Source organism: Schistocerca cancellata, chromosome 2 (genome assembly GCF_023864275.1).
Source record: "Schistocerca cancellata isolate TAMUIC-IGC-003103 chromosome 2, iqSchCanc2.1, whole genome shotgun sequence".
Taxonomy (NCBI): domain Eukaryota; kingdom Metazoa; phylum Arthropoda; class Insecta; order Orthoptera; family Acrididae; genus Schistocerca; species Schistocerca cancellata.
This window is the reverse complement of record NC_064627.1, coordinates 331,448,829-331,467,995: the sequence shown is the minus strand read 5'-3', so window position 1 is coordinate 331,467,995 and position 19,167 is coordinate 331,448,829. Positions and strand designations below refer to the sequence as shown.

General features: G+C 40.3%; 1 protein-coding gene across 1 annotated transcript in view; it reads right to left on the bottom strand.

The window, feature by feature from the left end:
• The window catches only part of LOC126153794 (dynein regulatory complex protein 1), a 385,975-nt gene that overhangs the window by 227,018 nt on the left and 139,790 nt on the right, over positions 1-19,167 (bottom strand). The window contains exon 6 of the mRNA XM_049916094.1: positions 12,528-12,667. Within this exon, the coding sequence (XP_049772051.1) occupies positions 12,528-12,667 (140 nt within the window). The remainder of the gene's footprint in view (positions 1-12,527; positions 12,668-19,167) is intronic.

The window sequence follows — 19,167 nt, the reverse complement described above, 5'->3', positions numbered from 1 at the left end:
ATAAGGAATCATTCCAATCGCTAGAGCGGAAAGACTTACCTTAGGGGGAAAAAGGGACAGGTATACACTCGCACACACACACACACACACACACACACACACATATGCATCTGCACATATACAGACACAAGCAGACATATGTAAAGGCAAAGAGTTTGGGCATAGATGTCATTCGAGGTGGAAGTACAGAGGCAAAGATGTAGTTGAGTGACCAGTGATGTACAAGGGGCGGCAACATGAAATTAGAGGAGGTTGAGGCCTGGTGGGTAACAGGAAGAGAGGATATATTGAAGGGAAAGTTCCCATCTGCGGAGTTCTGATAGGTTGGTGTCAGTGGGAAGTATCCAGATAACCCAGACAGTGTAACACTTGCCAAAATGTGCTGGCCGTGCAACAAGGCATGTTTAGCCACAGGGTGATCCTCATTACCAACAAACACTGTCTGCCTGTGTCTGTTAATACGAATGGACAGTTTGTTGCTTGTCATTCCCACATAGAAGGCTTCACAGTGTAGGCAGGTCAGTTGGTAAATCACGTGGGTGCTTTCACACGTGGTAACCTTCCAGGTTACAGGACTGGAGTAGGTGGTGGTGGGAGGGTGCATGGGACAGGTTTCACACCGGGGGCAGTTACAAGGGTAGGAGCCAGAGGGTAGGGAAGGTGGTTTGGGGATATCATAGGGATATATATATATTAGTGGCAATGTACCCATGTGCAAAGAGGGAGACAAAAGCATGTGAGTTTTGGGATAGCTATAAAGCAGTAATGAGCAGGAGATAGACAAGGAAGAGATGTAAGCAAAGAAAGAAAAAGAAAGCAGAAGTGGCATTACTCATGCTGATCATTAGGAAATGTCAGTTTAATAAATACTCTGACAAATTGTAGGATAGAGGGACTTGAATAGTATACATAGACATAATATCTACTAAGAGTATAGAAGTTGAGAAGTAGAGGTGGACTCTAGGGAGTAAATGAATCAGTAAAAAGTGAATGCAAAGTGTAAAACTGATTTTTATTGTTACCCGAAAATACTTAATTGTAGTATACACAGGATTGTGTACTAGGGTAATGAACAATGAGGCCTACTCAGAAAGGATAACGAGGGCATTCCCAGCATTTTCTAAATATGTAGGGCAGGCTTCTCTACATGGTGATAGGATGACCTGTGGCGTAAAAAATAGGAATCTTTTATAAAGGGGCATACCTACCAGAATGGAAAGAGGAAGTGCTCTCACAAAGGCCAGCCCATAAGCAAGGTATAGGTACTGATCCAAGGAGAAGGGGACAGTATCATGACAAAAGCCATAAATTTTATAGGGAAAGTTTGAATTCTATGCACAACTAGCATTATTATGTTTCATGTAAGTTTAATAGTGTCAAAAAGAACACTTTCATTTTGCCCAGAGTTCCTCCAAACTACAAATAATAGTAAAAATAGTATATACTAAGGAAAAGTAGTACAAGAAATGATAATGGAAAGTAGATCACTCATGTGTCATGAACACCTGGAGTTTATGATTGGAAGTATAGAAAAAAAAAGAGTCCACTCAATTCTTAAATATTAGAAGAGCTTATTAGAACCTCATATCTTAATATCAAAGTGAAGTAAGAACAGAATAAAGAAATGCTCAGCTAAAAATTGTTCTAGAGAGAAAAAAAGATTATGTTGAAGTGAAAGATGTATGTATAAACATGTATAAGGAAAGTATATTGTTAGGATATGAAACAATGTTATGAGTGATGTTATTTACATAATGATTATGTATAAAATATCACGTGTCCAATCTGAGGGATGGGATATGTAGTGATTCGAGAATTTCGGTGTAAATTCCAGAACCATTCCCCCGGCCTTCTACCATCTTGAACACATGACATTTTAGATGTGAGTGTGGGATGATAGAATCCTACCTACTGTACATCACATGTCTGTGTGTGCAGGATGAAATTCAGTTGCAGGAAAAATGCAGACACAGTGGTCAAACGGCACCGACAAGTACCTGTCGGGCAGTCCATGGATGTTTCATGAGTGTGCACAAGAGGACCATGGAGTATTTATGTAACTCTGTGATAATAGTGTCAGTGACTATTGTCAGTGAAAAAAAAACAGTAGAGAAGATACTCTTGAGAAAACACTTGTCTTAGCCTGGTTGAAGGGAAGATGTGTATTTAGATTCATGTTGAGAATGGACATGGTGTTAAGCCAACTTTCTCTTTTATGTATATTAGTTTGTTTCTGACGTTTGGAGACATGAGAGACTTACAAAACAGTATGTGTTTACGTGAAGAGCGAGATTTGTAATATGTCTGAAGTTTAATATAAATCATTAATTGGGGGAAATTAAAATTTGTATGTCTACTTATTTTTATAAGTAGAAAGTGTCTTAAGAAATTCCTGTACCTAGCAACATACTTCAAAGAAGAAGAGAGAAGAGAGTTTGCAGCAGCAGGCTAGCCAGCAATGGAGTTCGGTCGAGCATCTCAAGTAAGTCATCTCATAAAAGAAGGGGAAGTTAGTATATCTACTTCACACTGAAATCATTGTTCAAAGTGTTAGAACGAGACAGATAATGACTGTACAGGTGCTGACAGATTGAGTACGGGAGTCCTTTATTTTCAATAAAAGAAAAGGGAAATCTTTTTTAAATGCGTGAGCTATGGATCGCAATGGATCTTCACAAAGCAGTACACGGGCCTTGGGTTGGCATCACATCAGATTTTTCCAGTTTGTGCCACTATCCCACAGTTTGTTCACGTGCTCAATGAACAAACAAACTTTCTGCTGACAGGATGATGCTTAGGGAAGAGTTGCTTGCCTAGGCAGAGCTCCTACAGCAACCAATCAGAAAGGTCCAGGAGATCATGTGTGAGCGCCCACCATGCCGAGCTGCGTGGACGAGGTGGGTGGATCGCCCTCTTTTACTGACAGGCCCCCGACAAGATCAGACACATTGGCCGGTTGCCTCTGTGCACTTTTAGAGCCCCAGTTCAATCTGTTTGTGCCTTAGGGCCGCTAAACTCACATAATGTACCCCGGCTAGGTCAATCAGTAAATATTTTCTCAATAAACGGGAGGCAGTTTGCCGACCGGAGTTGCAAAATTAACACTTGTTCTTTTTTAGACCCCACTTCCAGCTCAGCCACATCCTGACATGCCCAACTGGTGTCAGAAGTGGGATCTGACCCACCATGCGGTCTAACAAGTATTGAAATTACGGCTAGATGCCGGGACATTTTCTTTGACCTGGGGGCCATGCAGTAAATTAACTTCTTGTGGTGCTGGAAGCACCAATACAACACTGCATTATTACATGCAGCTGTCCCTGTTGCCATCGCATTGGCCCTGGTGGCCCATTTTATTTCAGCATTAATGCACGCGATACTGCGACATCGCTGCGCGTTGACCATCACGCTGCCAGCTGAGATGCTGTCAGCCAGATGCCACTGTATCAGATGCTGTTGGGGCAGCACTTCTCACCACCACTGTAGCGGCACTGCACAGCCTGCAGTCAACGCCCGGCTGCTGCTTCTTCTGCCTACGCTGCCTTTGCCGCTGCCGCCAACGTCACTGCCTCCAGCATAATGAAGTAGTGTAAGTCGCGAGCAATTGCAGTAGCCTGGCCTCGTTATCTTTGTAGCAATTCCTTGAGTTGTTTGTGAAGTCATTTTGTAAACATGCCTGATACCCATTCAAATAAGCAAGCAGGAGCTGCTGCCGAAATTCCTGGCACAGAAACTGTCGCTATGTTAGAAGAACAGATAGTTGCTATGTTAGAATAACAGATAAGATGGAATTGCAAGAGCAGTGCAATGCGCTTGTGGCGGAAAGCAAGAAAAAAGTTACAATTGAACAAGCAGCTGCAAGTGCTAGTCGCACCTCTGCAGTTAGCACAGTTCCACCTATGTCCACTCTTGTTGGCAGTTTCCCTGCTATAAATTTCATCAAGACTTTCGCGGGTAAAACTAACGAAAATGTAACAACATTTTTGTAGTGTGTCAAAGATGTAGGTAGGACTTGTGGCTGGTCTGATAGTTTCTTTTTGAGTGTGCTGAAGCTGAAACTAGTAGGAGACGCTCGAACATATGTTGAGTCAGTCAACGCTCTGTGAGATACTATCACTTTTGAAGCCTTGGCTAAAGGGTTAACAGAGTGCTATTCCAATAAGAGAGGTGTCAGTTATTATCGGGATTTGCTGTCTACCTTACGACAGAAAACCAATGTAGATTTAGAAGTATTTGCTGATCGAATCTGCACGGTATCATGTTGCACTTACACTGGCACAACTGCCAGGCCCGTAATGAAGTTTTTATAGAGGAAGCAGAAGCAACGGCTATAGATGTGTTCATTTGAGGGATTAACCTGTAAACCGGGGCAGAAGTGAAAATGGCTTCCCCTACTACATTGCACAAAGCTATACGAATTGCACTGCTACGTGAGGAAGCAGGGAGATTTGTTTCAAACCCATCGTGAAGTAACAAGTCGTGGCGCGTGTTTCATAATGATGCAAAATGTCAGCGCTGCGGGAACTTTAATCATACTGCCACACACTGCTGTGCACCATGTTGTGGCAGATGCCACAAGATCAGACATACTAATGCCACATGCCCCCAAAACAACGTAACCAGACAAAGGCAGCAAAGTGTTCCACAAACAAACAGGCAACAGGGTAGTTACCAACAGTGAAATGGTCGGGGGGGAGGGGGGGGGGGGGGGGGGGGGGCAGGCTCAGCTACCAACCCTCATCCCCGATAAAAGTAATGAAACCGGTGTATAAAAAACAGCAGAAAGATGAGGTGGCAAATGTTTTGCTAGAGGGTAAACTCAGGGGTAGAACAATTAGTGTGTTAGTTTGACCCCTATCATGATAAGCGGAGGTTAAAACTGCCCCGCTATCACATTACTGGATTGGGTGGGGGGCCGATCATTCCTTCTGGGTCATCTTTTGCTAGTTTTCTGTTAAGTAAAAAACATTCCTTAAACATTCACAGACACCTCATCCACATGATACATATACACTGTCATACTCACCCCTCCCTGAAAGGGAGAGTATAAACTCTACTACAGGAGATGTATTAAAAGGGTTCTCAGCTGCACTTGTTTTGTTTGCATTTCTGGTGGTTAAACCCTCTATCTGGTTATCGCTTTTGCATCTACTCACTTTATTTGGAGAGAATTATTCATTAAATACTTCTCACTGGGAAAACCTGTTACAGTTCACGCAGAACATGCTTTTCAACATAGTGTGCAATGTGCTGTCTAGGGTAGCTGCAGCGATCTGAACAGTCACCCCGGAAATAAAAACTCCGTAGATAAAGGGCCTACAGAATTTTCGGAAAAATGTTATCACTTACAAAATGTAATTACCGCCATTCTCTACCTGTGTGTAACCTTCTCTGTAAAGGAAACAAGCAATCATGTACTTTATCGCATGGTTAAGTGCTTCCATCAACACGCTTAACTGTTTATCTGCATCTAGGGGCTAAGAAACCTTTCACCTCAACAGATTGACTCTCATTGATACCGCACCAATATTCTAGGTGAAGACCCATAAATATCTACATATAAAACAAAAAAACACACAAATAACATGTAGGCGCTGTTGATCCCCTTTCAGTCACACTTCTTACATAGCCGCGGGCTTATTCCGCTGACTAATTCACTCAGTCAGATTGTGAAATTGCCGTGTCAGTCTTCTACACATGATCGCTGACTATAGGTACTTGTCAGCAATGCTAACAACCCTCTTTTGGCTACTTGCTATTGTATAAAGACCCGTGACCGCTCACTTACTGGCCAGTTCAGTATTAACAGTGAAGTTGCATCCGCCTCATCGGAACATACTACTCTCTGACTCCGATGCGCGGTAAATATTAACCAAACACTATTACACACTGCTGTGATATATTTTGTCATCATTACTACATACAGTCACCTAGAGATATTCTCAAACGTTCTCTCTCTTCTGAATGGAGGACACTACTACACTCTGTCCTTTCATCGGCCACTTCGGCGGTGTCACTCATAATCTATTGGAGTTGTTGAATAACTACCAGGAGAATATTGACCAGACATTACACCATGAGATGCTGTGCTTTATTGATTCTTTTTACTGGAGCTGTCAGTCTCCCACCCTTTAATAATCATCCATCATCGTCAGACATCAAGTTTGAACGTTTGAACAACTTGCTAAACACCCCCCATCAAGCGGTAATACGTGCCGATATAAAACTAACCTCCATTAAGGAAGAAGAGCTAGCTTTACAACAACTTATCAATTGCCTATTGGCCTGTGAACCTTTACTTGAACAATCAGGGCAGACTTCCACCTTACGCACTCTGTGGGATTTAAAGCAAGCACTGCTAAACACTCAAGAACAACTACAAAGCATCTTTGACACTGTGCCCCTAGCTCGGGTGAAGAGAGCCTGGTTCAATGCCGCAGGTGCAATACTCAAAACCATCTTTGGTACACCTGATCATGCTGATGCTAACCACTGGGACCAAACCCTTTGCTAAGTAACTTTTACTACTAACCAAAATCAGGACGTACTGGTCCACCAGCAATTATGCCTCACCCATATTGAAGACAGTTTATTAGCTGCTACTAGGCAAATTCATGTTGTGGCAACTGACCTTGTACACTGGTATGAAACATTCAGGAATGTTATCCAACGGGACCTTGAGATTTTACATCATACCATAACTAATGTGACCTACACTTTGGAGATAAGGAGAGCACTACAGATCTTACTATACAACACTCATGCCATTCAGTTACGTATTAGCACCTTCCACACTATTACTCTGCTACGACTACAGCATAAGCTTAGCCCTACGTAAATACCTGCAGAAATGTTCCCGCAAACTCTGGCTAATGTTCCATTTCATCTGGCATTGCCAATGCAAATGCTTTACCCCGTATGGGAATCTTCGCTACCCCATTATTATGCGGCAGCTACAGTACATCTTGTGCAAACTTCTCAAGGACTGTGCACACAGATTTCTCTACCCATCACGTGTGCCAACTGCGAGTTTGAATGCTACTGATTACACACCTTTCTGGTTACTTGGGTTGCCCTATGAAAACAAGTTACTTGGCAAACTAATGCTATCTTAGCTATTAGCAAAGATCGCCAAAGACATTCTGTCATGCAGCTGACTGACCTCCATCAGTGCCTTCACACTAATTACTATATATGTTCAAACTTATCCATTCATACTGGAACTAAGGACTGTGAGGTGGCCTTGTTTTTAGCGAAAACAACCCCCCCCCCTTTGTCCTCGCATGTTATCGACCTTGCGTGAGCCTTGGTTTAAACCAGTAGGGGGTAGTTAATTACATTTTGTACCTCAAACATCTACAATCGCACTAGAAAACAGTGGATTACTGTTCAACATGTCCACCCGTGATTTAATAACACCTACTGTCAAACTGTCAGCACACCTAACACAAGTGAAAAATTTGAGCCTCAGACCCCTTTCACTTTATTTACCTGAGGTATCCATGGTACTACCATCACCCGATAGTGTACCCAGGCTACCCAACAAGTTCAATGCTCGATTACTTCAGTCAATTGACGAATTACTAGCTCACGAAAAGGGCCAAATTGCCCTGGATCGAGCTGTTGCTCACATAGCTACCTGACGGACACAGAAACAATTGTATATAGTTACTCTGCCTAGTGCCCTGATTGTTCCAACTCTGATTGTTGCAGGAGCTGTTCTCTGGTGCCTGTATAAGAAAGGATATTGTAAACACATTAAGTCAACACAACCAACTCACCCCGAGGCACAGTCCGAGGGTGAATTTCGACAAGAGCAATGTTAGGCATGGTCTACCATAGTGAAATACACTCTTTAACTGAAATAAAGTTTGTATTGTCTAATGTTCATTTACTATTATTGTTATCATGTATCAATGTATCAATGTATCTAATCATCTAAACTATTGGGTAAAGATACTAGAGATGACCACTGAATGTAGGAAACCTTAGTTTATTTGCTACTGAAGCCCACCCCTGCAAACTTTACTGATACAATCCCTCGGGGAGTGTTTCAGTACCTGCCCACACAATAAGCAGCTGCCACCCTCCTTCCCGCCGTCCCCATCTGAGGGAACGACCAATGCTACGGGGCGCCCTGTCCTGCCTCGCTCTCCGTCAATGGCACATGGGCCACCCCATCACAGCACCGCATCTGACCCAAAGATTCTCACTCTGTTTGATTGTCTATATTCTATGTCTATATTATACGTGGAAGATATACCATCAACAGTTAGAACTTTATTGTGTTTAACCAACTGCAATCAGTGTCCCTACACACAAGCAAATGCATTTTATGTTACATTATGAACATGTTTTAACTTTCTATTATCTGTATATGAAGCAATTTTTTAGGTTGTTAGTGTTTAAATAAGTCTTTAATTATTATTTTGAAGCTATTGACCATAGAAACTACCTCTCAGTTTGAGAATTTCAATGTTTTATCTAATTATTTACCATTTTCATATTCTGTTTATGTTAACTATGTTTGTCAAGTGAATACTTTTATTTTGTAGAATTAACTAATTTGTTACAATTACTGCCTTCATATTTTAGTTTATATTCTGAAACTGATTCCACTATGTAGCAATGAGTTTAATGTTTGCCAAACAACACAAACAATTACACATTTCTAGAGGTGCCTGTAACCTTCAAAAGATCAGTGCTGATTCAGTTCAGCCATCATCTACACTTCTGCTACACCAAGTTTAGCATTGCAAGTATATATGATTAACAGAATCTGTAATACTTCATTCCAATGTTATGAAACTTTTGACATACTTTTAACTTTTTGTGCTATGATTTGCATTCTGATACAGTAATGATGATGGGAAATCATCATACTGAATTATGTGTGATAAGATCAATGTCTCTAAATGTTATATGATTTTGATCACCAAACTCACAACAATCTTCCTGTATAATACCATTTTAAAAAATAAATAAATAAAAAAATAAAAAAGGACTTTCTTTTTATGTTGTACAAGCACTCCAATATACATAGATGTTTTTGTAAAACTTAGATTCACCCCACCCCATTTTTGCAAATGTTAGCACACCCAACCAAGGGAGCAAATTGTTTTCTTTTATCAACAAGCAACAACTAATTTTCACCATAAAACCTTGCTCCCGCAGAAGGGGAAGGACATGTACAGATCCTTGGTATATTTCAAGAGGGACTGTTTGTCACTACAGAAGTGACAGCCACAGGTGGCTAGCCAATATGGAAGGGACTTCTTGGTATGGAATGGGTGGCAGCTGTCGAAGTGGAGGTATTAGTGGTGATTGATAAGTTTGATATGGACAGAGGTACAAATGTAGCCATCCTTGATATGAATGTCAACATTGAGGAAGGTGACTTGTTGGATTTAGGAGGACTAGCTGAAGGAAATAGGGGAGAATTTGTTGAGATTCGGGAGGCATGTGGATAGAGTGCCCTTACCTTTTGTCAAATCTTGAAGATGTCATCAGTGAATCTGAGCAAAGTGAGGGCTTTGGGATCCTGGGTGGTTATGAATGATTGCTGAAGACAGCTAAGAATAGGCTAGCATAGGATGGTGCCATGTAGGTGCCCATTGCTGTCTCCAAATATACCAAGGGTCTCAAAGAGGCCTTCAGACTGAAATTACACACCCAACCTTAATCAGAAACAGATCTCCTGTGCTTTATCTCTCTCATCGTGTACCACCTCCCACACACCCACCATCCAGCACAAAGGAGCACTCTTCTCATGACTCAGCACCAGTGTTCCAATTACCTCTCATCGTGCCCTGAAATGAGGAGCATCCTATCTAATACCTTCCCACCACTTCCACAGTGGAATTCCACTGCCCACTGAACCGATGCAATATCCTTGTCCATCCAAACCCCATCCCTGTTCCCAGCCCCTTGCCTCATGGCTTATACCTTTGCATTAGTCCTAGATCCAAGACTTGTCCCGTACTCCTCCAACAGCCACCTACCACAGTCCAAAGGTATCTCCTATCCCATCAAAAGTGGGCCTATCTGTGAAAGCAGCCACATGATGTAAAACCTTAGATGCAACCACTGTGTTGCTTTCTGCAAGTGCAGGACAACTAAAAAGCTGTCTATCCACATGAATGGCCTCTGACAAACTGTGAACAAGAGTCAGCAGGACCACCGAGTTGCTGAACAGCTGCCCAAAATTATGTTTCACTTCGATGACTGCATCACAGCTTGTGCCATGTAGATCCTTCCTCCCAGAAATCAACTTTTCTGAACTGCACAGGTGGGAACTCTTCCTGCAATGTATCCTATGCTCCTGTAACTCTCTGGCCTCAACCTTTGCTAATCCCTGTACTCCATGTACTTGTACTCTTCCCTACTCCCAGTCCAGCACTACAAAGCCGTCTATTTTGTCAAATGCACCCACTTGTTGTTTCACTTTCTTTTCTTCTCTCCTTTTCCACTGCCTTACGCCCCCCCCCCCATCCCTTCCCCCCTCCCCCAAACCACCAGATTGCATCTAGCAGCCCTACCCTGTCACCACCACATCTCCACATGCTATCTGAAGTAGCCCAGCACCTAGCCCCACCACTAGCCTGATTCCTCTTCCTCCCATCCTATGCCAGATTGCTGCTCCCATCAGGCACAGTTGCTGTCCATAGTCTAGCCAGGGACAGTGGTCATATGTGTGTGATCTGTGTGAACATGTGTTTTTCTCTTTTAGAAGAAGGGCTTTTGGTCAAAAGCTTACATGTATAGCAGTCTTTTCATTGTGCCTGTCTGTGACTCATTGTCTCTTTATTGTGAGTGGCAATCTATCCTTTTCACAGTATTGTCATCTGTTTTGTGAGTGTTAGTAGATTGGGATATTGGTACATAAAATTATTTAATCTTACTCTCATGAGATACTACATGGCACCACCTTCAAACAGTCACAAAGAGAAGCTGTCTCCAGATAATGGCTACATTTTACAACCCATTAGATTTTTTTGGAACATTGCCAAACCGATTTTTCAGGAAACTTTGTCACAAGGTTAAGTATGGGAAGCAACTTTGTCTTCAGACTTGGAACATAGATGGTTTCTGAACTTCACCATTTGTCCTTGACACATATTCTGAGATGTATAGGTCAAACCAAAAAAATAAATTCACTAAAATTCATGTGGTTTGTGATGACTTTCAAAGAGCATATGGAGCCATTTTGTATGTAAAAACTACTGGCAACTGTCACTCAATACTCAATACAATATACACTGTAGCTAGAGTAGACTAACATCAATTAATAAATTGACATTAACCAGGTTGGAATTATTCACAACAAAGTACATGCTTATCTCCTTCATTACTTTTGCTAACAAAGATCAACAATGCTATGATGTAGAGTGAGCTGGCCTTTGTACTTGGATGAATGAAGAAAAATCCAAGAAACAGAAAACTTTTGTCTGCAGTTGATTTACAGAAATCCTTAGTTGCATGACATCCTAATAGAGATACTTCATCTACATCTACGTGATTACTCTACTATTCACAATAAAGTGCCTGGCAGAGGGTTCAATGAACCATGTTTCAAGCTGTCTCTCTACCATTCCATTCTTGAATGGTCTGCAGGAAAAACAAGCACTTAAATTTTTCTGTGAGAGGCCAGGTTTCTCTTAATTTATCAAGATGATCATTTCTCCCTATGTAGGTGGGTGCCAAAAGAATGTTTCCGCAATCGGAGGAGGAAACTGGTGATTGAAATTTCATGAGAAGATCCTGTTGCAATGAAAAACACCTTTGTTTTAATGATTGCCACTCCAATTCACGCATCCTGTCTTTGGCACTATCTCCCCTATTTTGTGGTAATACAAAACGAGCCACCCCACTTTGAACTTTTTCAGTGTCATCTGTCAGTCCCACCTGATGCAAAGCCCACACTGTACAGCAATACTCCAGAATAGGAAATCAGAACTCTGAACAACATTTCACATGTGTACTATGAACAGTCCAGCTCACTGTCTCAGAATTAGGGTGGACTGAACCACATTGGTTATCAAAAGACAGAGAATCAAGTAATAGCCATTATTCAGTAAATTATGAACTAATGTTTCTTTTGGTCATAAATCTACTGTTGCTTGAAATGATTCCATGATTATCTGTACCCACCAATTTCTTGGTTAATGGCACTAATATACAGTTTCAGCCTCAAGCAATTTACATCTAGAGCACTTGAAAATGGCTTACAGCTAAAATTGTACCAATAAACCAAGCAATTGATACTTGCAAGTAATCATGAATTCATTTCAAAAATATGCTGATACAAACTCTTATGCAAAGGAACATATAATGATCCAATAATGATCTGGTTATAAGTAAATTAATAAATGTAAACTTGGAAGGAAAATAGCAACAATAATGAAAATTCCATTCATTACTGAAATAACACACAGAGCTATCTAAAAAATAATGACAGGAGTGCAATATTAATTAAAGTTAAAAATTACCAACAATTTTGATAGCTGTAGTACCAAAAACACTCTTACTTGTTAATCTGGCGTTTCTGCTGGCACTTCAGTATGATATTTTCATCTACTCGTTTTTTTAGAATTAGGTAGTTGTAATCAAGTTTCTCACTGTTGAGCAAGCATGAGGCTTTAATTTGTTCCAACTCCTGCTGCAATATCTGTAGATATAAATTAACAAAAGAAGATAAAAAATTAAAACAAAACTGAAATAGCGGAAGTCAAAGTAAATATTTTGTTGGAATATATTCTATTAGCTCGTATTTGATGTATTACTTTTTTCCCAGTCCAAAGCCACACACAATGTTTAATAGATAATTTCCAACAAAACATGATTATAAACAATTAAACATAAAAAACGTTACTTACTAAGCAGCAGAAGATGTAAACATGAACAAAAGACCACAATACTGTCAACTTTTAAAAGCCCAGTTTTTCTATGACTGAATTGAGAGGTGAGACTTTAGAAACATTAACTCCTACTCCAAATCTTTCTTTTGTTTCCTTTACTGCTTGCTTTATATACTGATTGAGTAACCCCAGGGATAGGCTGCAACCCTGTCTCACTGCCTTCTCAACCACTGCTTCCCCTTCATGCCCCTCAACTCTTATAACTGCCATCTGGTTTCTGTACAAATTGTAAATAGCCTTCCGCTCCCTGTATTTTACCCCACCCACCTTCAGAATTTGAAAGAGAGTATTCCAGTCAACATTGTCAGAATCCTTAACTTATCTTCTAAGATGGATTGTAGTGTCAGTATTGTCTCCCGTGTTCCAGCATTTCTACGGAAACCACACTGGTCTTTCCCGAGGTTGTCTTCCACCAATTTTTCTATTTGTCTGTAAAGAATTTGTGTTAGTATTTTGCAACTGTGACTTGTTAAACTGATAGTTCAGTAATTTTCACACCTGTCAACACCTGCTTTCTTTGGAATTGGAATTATTATATTCTTCTTGAAGATTGGAGGGTATTTCACCTGTCTGATACATCTTGCTCACCAGATGGTAGAGTTTTGTCATGGCTGTCTCTCCAAAGGCTATCAGTAGTTCTAATGGGCTGTTGTCTATTCCAGGGGCCTTATTTCATCTTAGGTCTTTCAGTGCTCTTGCAAGCTCTTCTCCCATTTCATCTTCATCAGAGAAGGCCACCCAAAGTTATTGAAAATAAACATACTGTGGTCACAGTTCAGTCGAGAGATAAAGTTTGTTTCAAATGGGAAATTCTGACTGGTTTGCATCCAGCAAAGAAACATGTATACCTTATAAAGATGAAATATTTGTAATATTGAGTTGAAGTATTTGCATAGATTCAAAAAGCAAAATGAATGTCTCTCTCTATTAATGCACCACTGTATCCAGTCTTCTGATTATGAGTAGCTAGTTGTAAGGGAGAAAGAGGAGGAGTGGAGAAGTGTAAACTGAAGAGGTAGAAGGGAAAGAAGAATAAAAAAGACTTTATGCTTGTTTCATTAAATATCACAAAATATGAACATGAAGAACATGTAAATCAGTTAATGCTACAGATTTTTAAAACAGATATCTATCACTTCTATAACATAAAAGACTTTCCAAAGTTAGTGCATTTTAGCTCACTGCTCATCATAAAAATGTTGTTGTAGTATTTGGATGCTGTCTTTGTTATTTACATCAAAAAGAAAAGTTGGCTGAACAGCTAACTGACTGTTGACAGTTCAGACCAGTAAATAGTATAATGTCTAGTACAAAGAATGATTAAGTAAGATTTATCAATTTAAGGAACAAGCAAAAGGTGCCTTTCATAATTTATACAGATACCAGAAGATGCTGGAACAAGTTGCCACATACAGTCATAGTTCAAACTATGGTTCATATTCTGATCAAGTACTTGTACATATACCTTTCAGTGTTCAGCATTGTAGCTACAATGATGAATATTCAGATTTTAAGTTAAATGGTGGTAGTGTTTGGATGAAATGGTTCAATCTGTTCTATTTGATTGCTAAGACTGTGAATGAACACTTCTGTAACAAACAGGGAACATAAGTTGCAAAAAAGAACTGGAAATTCATTCAGCAAAGCTTTTTCATACATGGCATGAAGAGTTTCAGGAAGCTGAAATAAAACATAGGTATCACTGTCATTTTACTGATGCATTTAGAGGAGTTGCACAAGCTAACTGCAATTTAACTATTGACCTAATTATAAATATCCAATGTATGTCACAACTTGAGCAATTATGATGCTCATTTTTTAACACAAACATATGTTACAGTGTGATGATACATTGCGATAAGGAAGTAAAAATAAATCTGGGACATGTTTTACTGATACCATTGAACATGAAGATAAATAAGTCATTTTCAGAGAAGCATTGCTGTAATCCACAACAAGAGACATTGCAATATAAGATTCCAATTTTCTGACTGATTTAACTATTTAGCATGTTCTCTAGAAAAGTGATTTATGAACATATGATCTCAGAATAGCAACAAATTAATTTGCAAATGAAAGAGAGTTTGATTTAGTTAATCAGAAAGGTACATTTCTATTCAAATATGTGAGTCATGAGTGTGTTTTATTAGAAGATCATTTACCTCCAAGCATGAAATTTAAAAGTTTATTAACACGTAAAACTACTGCAGAAGGTCAATAACCAAGAGCTTGCAATGTATAGCATTTATTCAAGTATGAAACAGTAGGAGAGTATTCCAAACTGTGTTTGAAAATTAATGTACTAGTGCTCGTAGGTATTCAAAAACTTCTGTAGCCTCCAACTTAAAACAGGATCCTACACATTTCATAGCTTCACATGGCATATCATGGGATGTGCTACTGAAAAGCACTGCCTGTTTCCATTTGGCTGGCTGCTTGAATTGTGCAAAATCCAGATATCTGGGACATTTTGAAGTGAAAGTGATCTAAAGTTGGACTGTATCAGAATGTGAGGGCAGGCATACTTGTCATCACAGTTCTGGTCTAACAGCTCTGAGTGCCACAAGGAATGATCAGTCTATTATGTACAAAGCACTTCATAGTGCCTTCACATCTGTCACTGCCATCCAAGAACAAGTAATGGGCACCTACAACATTCTGTGTCATCCTCCAGCATTGGTCTGAGACTATCAGCAGCCAAAGTAAGGAATTACCATCTAAAACAAAGGCTGATACAACACAAATAGCTGTGTTTGGAAGGTGCTGTGATAGGGAAGCATGGGTTGCTGAAGAATGGTATTGCACTGTGTTCAGCAATGAACTCCAGTTCTGCACTGTAATCATCATTATAACGATCATCATTGAGTATGGTGGCAACCTGGGGGGAGGTCCCTATCTTATAATGTCTTAGAGAGACCTAACAGTGTTACTCCTGGTGGGGAAAGCAATTTGGTACAACTTCAGGTCATGGCTCTGAGATGAAGCATTACATTTTAAGCACTACATAAACCACTCTGTGTGAAAGGAAAATTTAAAAACCAAAGAGTTATTTTTGTCTTCATAATCAATGTGAATATTTGTTGAAGAAGCCAAGCTTCTGGCAACATGCAGAATTTCTCCTCTATGTTGTTTACGACAAATCAAAGTATATAATTTCAATTGTCCTATAATAGCTTTTGCACCTTTTTCCTGTGTGAGCTTGGAGAAATCAGAAGTAAGTATACACATTACTATTTGCTGCCAATAACTGACATGTTTAATTACTTCAGAACCAAATAGTTCCCCATTTCCTTCATCACAAATGAAAGGTACATTGAACTTTTATGAGTTTCCATGGCCGACAATGAAAGTTGGAAGCAGATTGTTCGATGCTGAGACAGCCGAACACTACTCGTGTTCTAACATTAACTATTCTTTAATTGAAGTCAAAAACCCCTGAGATTAATTTGTTGATCATTTTCTTTATCTTACGTATTTTTCTGCATAAGAACTATTCTCAACTGAGTGGTCATGCGTCACTCAACAATGATGTCACCCACCACACTCACTGGCCTGATGCGGCCCCATTTTCATTTTTCTGGAAGTGGTATATTTAAATGATAATGATCTCTGTTTTTCAGAACTATATATTTATTTGTGCTTCACAGTGCTTTCATGAAAAGAATTTGCTCACCATCATTGGGATGTGTATTCCGGTCATGATAATTAACTTATGTGAAGTTTTATATAGTTCGCAACATTTTGTAAAGTCGCTTATTGAGGAATTTTTCAATCAAATATCTCAGTATCTAAGAAAGGCACATTTTAGAGTGACTGAGTGAACTCAGATGGCGCAATGATCAACATATGGTACCTGCCTCTATGAACTGTCTGCTTGATGTTGAGGTACTCCTATGGCCAGCAAGATCCAATGATCTGTCACTGAGAGAACATGTGTGGGACCAGCTGGGACATCAGCTCTGTCCCAGTGCCAATATTTGAGATATCAAGGACCAGATACAACAGTTGTGAGCCAGCTTGAGTCACAAGAGAACTCAATGGCTTTATGATAGCTACCCTAACTTGCATACAGGCCTCAGGAGGTGCAATGTCATATATCTAAGTAGACTCTTACTACCAGATTCTTTATAAATTTGGTTCAGTTGTGTAATCGCTGAAATGTCATCACATATCCTCAACACATGAAACTTCATTATATTTCCTGCTCCCTTTATGGGTGCTTCACTTTCTTTGTTGGGCAATGTACAACCTCAGCAGAGCATTTCCCAGTTTTTTTGACCCTGGTAGGAGAACAGATTTTGTCACATTCTGCTAAATACTCAACTAAGGAGACAATGCCTTGTTTTCCCATCTTGCAAGATTTAAAATGTAGCCAATAAGAAGAAATAGCCTGGAGCTTTATCTGAAGAATTAGATGAATGAGAAACTAATTAAAATCCTTACACATGCATTTTCACCATTACGGCCACTGAATGGATGGACGATTATCCTTCTGAAATAACACCTTCTTGTGGACTGAGCTTGCTTATATTTCAACCAATTCCCATTTTAAAAAAGTTTTGCATCACCCTGGTTCACAGAACTGCTGAAGACAGATGTTGAATGTCGATACAGTATCACAGACAGAGTCCCATTGACTGTTCAGAGATGTCACTAAACCCACCAAAAGATGTAAACAACCATGCATGAGCAGCACCTATTAGATGAAGGGGGTCCGACAGCTGATCAGTTCCAGTCATTCCACCAGGAAGGAAGTACATGGCTCGTGTTGTCTGTAGTTCAACCATGCCTAGACGGTCAATACTGTGGTCTGATTGCATCTGCATTGTTACTTTGTGCCAGGAAGGACTCTCAACAAGGAAAGTGTCCAGGCATCTTGGAGTAAACCAAAGTGATGTTGTTCGGACATGGAGGAGATACAGAGATACAGAGAGACAGGAACTGTCGATGACATGCCTCGCTCAGGCCACCCAAGGGCAGTGGATGACCACTACCTATGGATTCAGGCTAGGAACCCTGACAGCAGTGCCACCATGTTGAATAATGCTTTTCATGCAGCCACTGGACGTCATGTTATGACTCAAACTGTGTGCAATAGGCTGCATGAGGCGCAACTTCACTCCCGATGTCCATGGCAAGGTCCATCTTTGCAACCACCACACCATGCAGCACGGTACAGATGGACCAAATAACATGCCGAATGGACCGCTCAGGATTGGCATCAGGTTCTCTTCACTGTTGAGTGTCGCATGTGCCTTCAACCAGACAATCATCAGAGATGTGTTTGGAGGCAACCCGGTCAGGCTGAATGCCTTAACACACTGTGCAGCAAGGTGGAGGTTCCCTGCTATTTTGGGGTGGCATTACATGATGCTGATGTATGCTGCTGGTGGTCACGGAAGGCATTGTAATGACTGTATGATACGTGAATGTCATTCTCCGACCAAAAGTGCAACCATATCAGCAGCATATTGGCGAGGCCTTTGTCTTTATGGATGACAATTTATACGCCTACTGTGTACATCTATTGAATGACTTCCTTCAGGATAACGAGATCGCTCGACTAGAGTGGCCAGCATGTTCTTCAGATATGAACACTATTGCACATGCTTGGGATAGATTGAAAAGAGACCACTTTGAGGGATCATCGCTGTTGAGGAGTGGGACAATCTGGACCAGCAGTGCATTTATGAACTTGTGGATAGTATGCCATGACAAATACAGGCATGCATCAATGCACAAGGATGTGCGACTGGGTATTAGAGGTACCAGTGTGTACAGCAATCTGGACCATCATATCTGAAGATCTCACTGTATGGTGGTACAACATGCAATGTGTGGTTTTCATGAGCAATAAAAAGTGCAGCAATGATGATTATGTTGATCTCTATTCCAATTTTCTGTGCAGGTTCCGAATTCTCAGAACTGAGGTGATGCAAATTTTTGCTGTGTGTATTTAGATTATACAATGATAATACCAACAACACAGTCTCTATCATCTTCCCATACAAGAATTCATGCCTTCTTTAATGAACTCTCACCACACTTTGTCCACTGTTACTGTCCTATTCCTTCCATAATTTATTGTGATATTTCAACTGTAAGATGAAGTTAATACCAATATTCATATTAAACAGGTTTCAACTTTTCCACTGAACCTGTATAAATGCTTAGTATGTAGTTATAGATAAAAAAACAGCTGAGTATTGTAAGAGGAATAGAAATGGCTTTTTCCCTACTTTTTCCACTA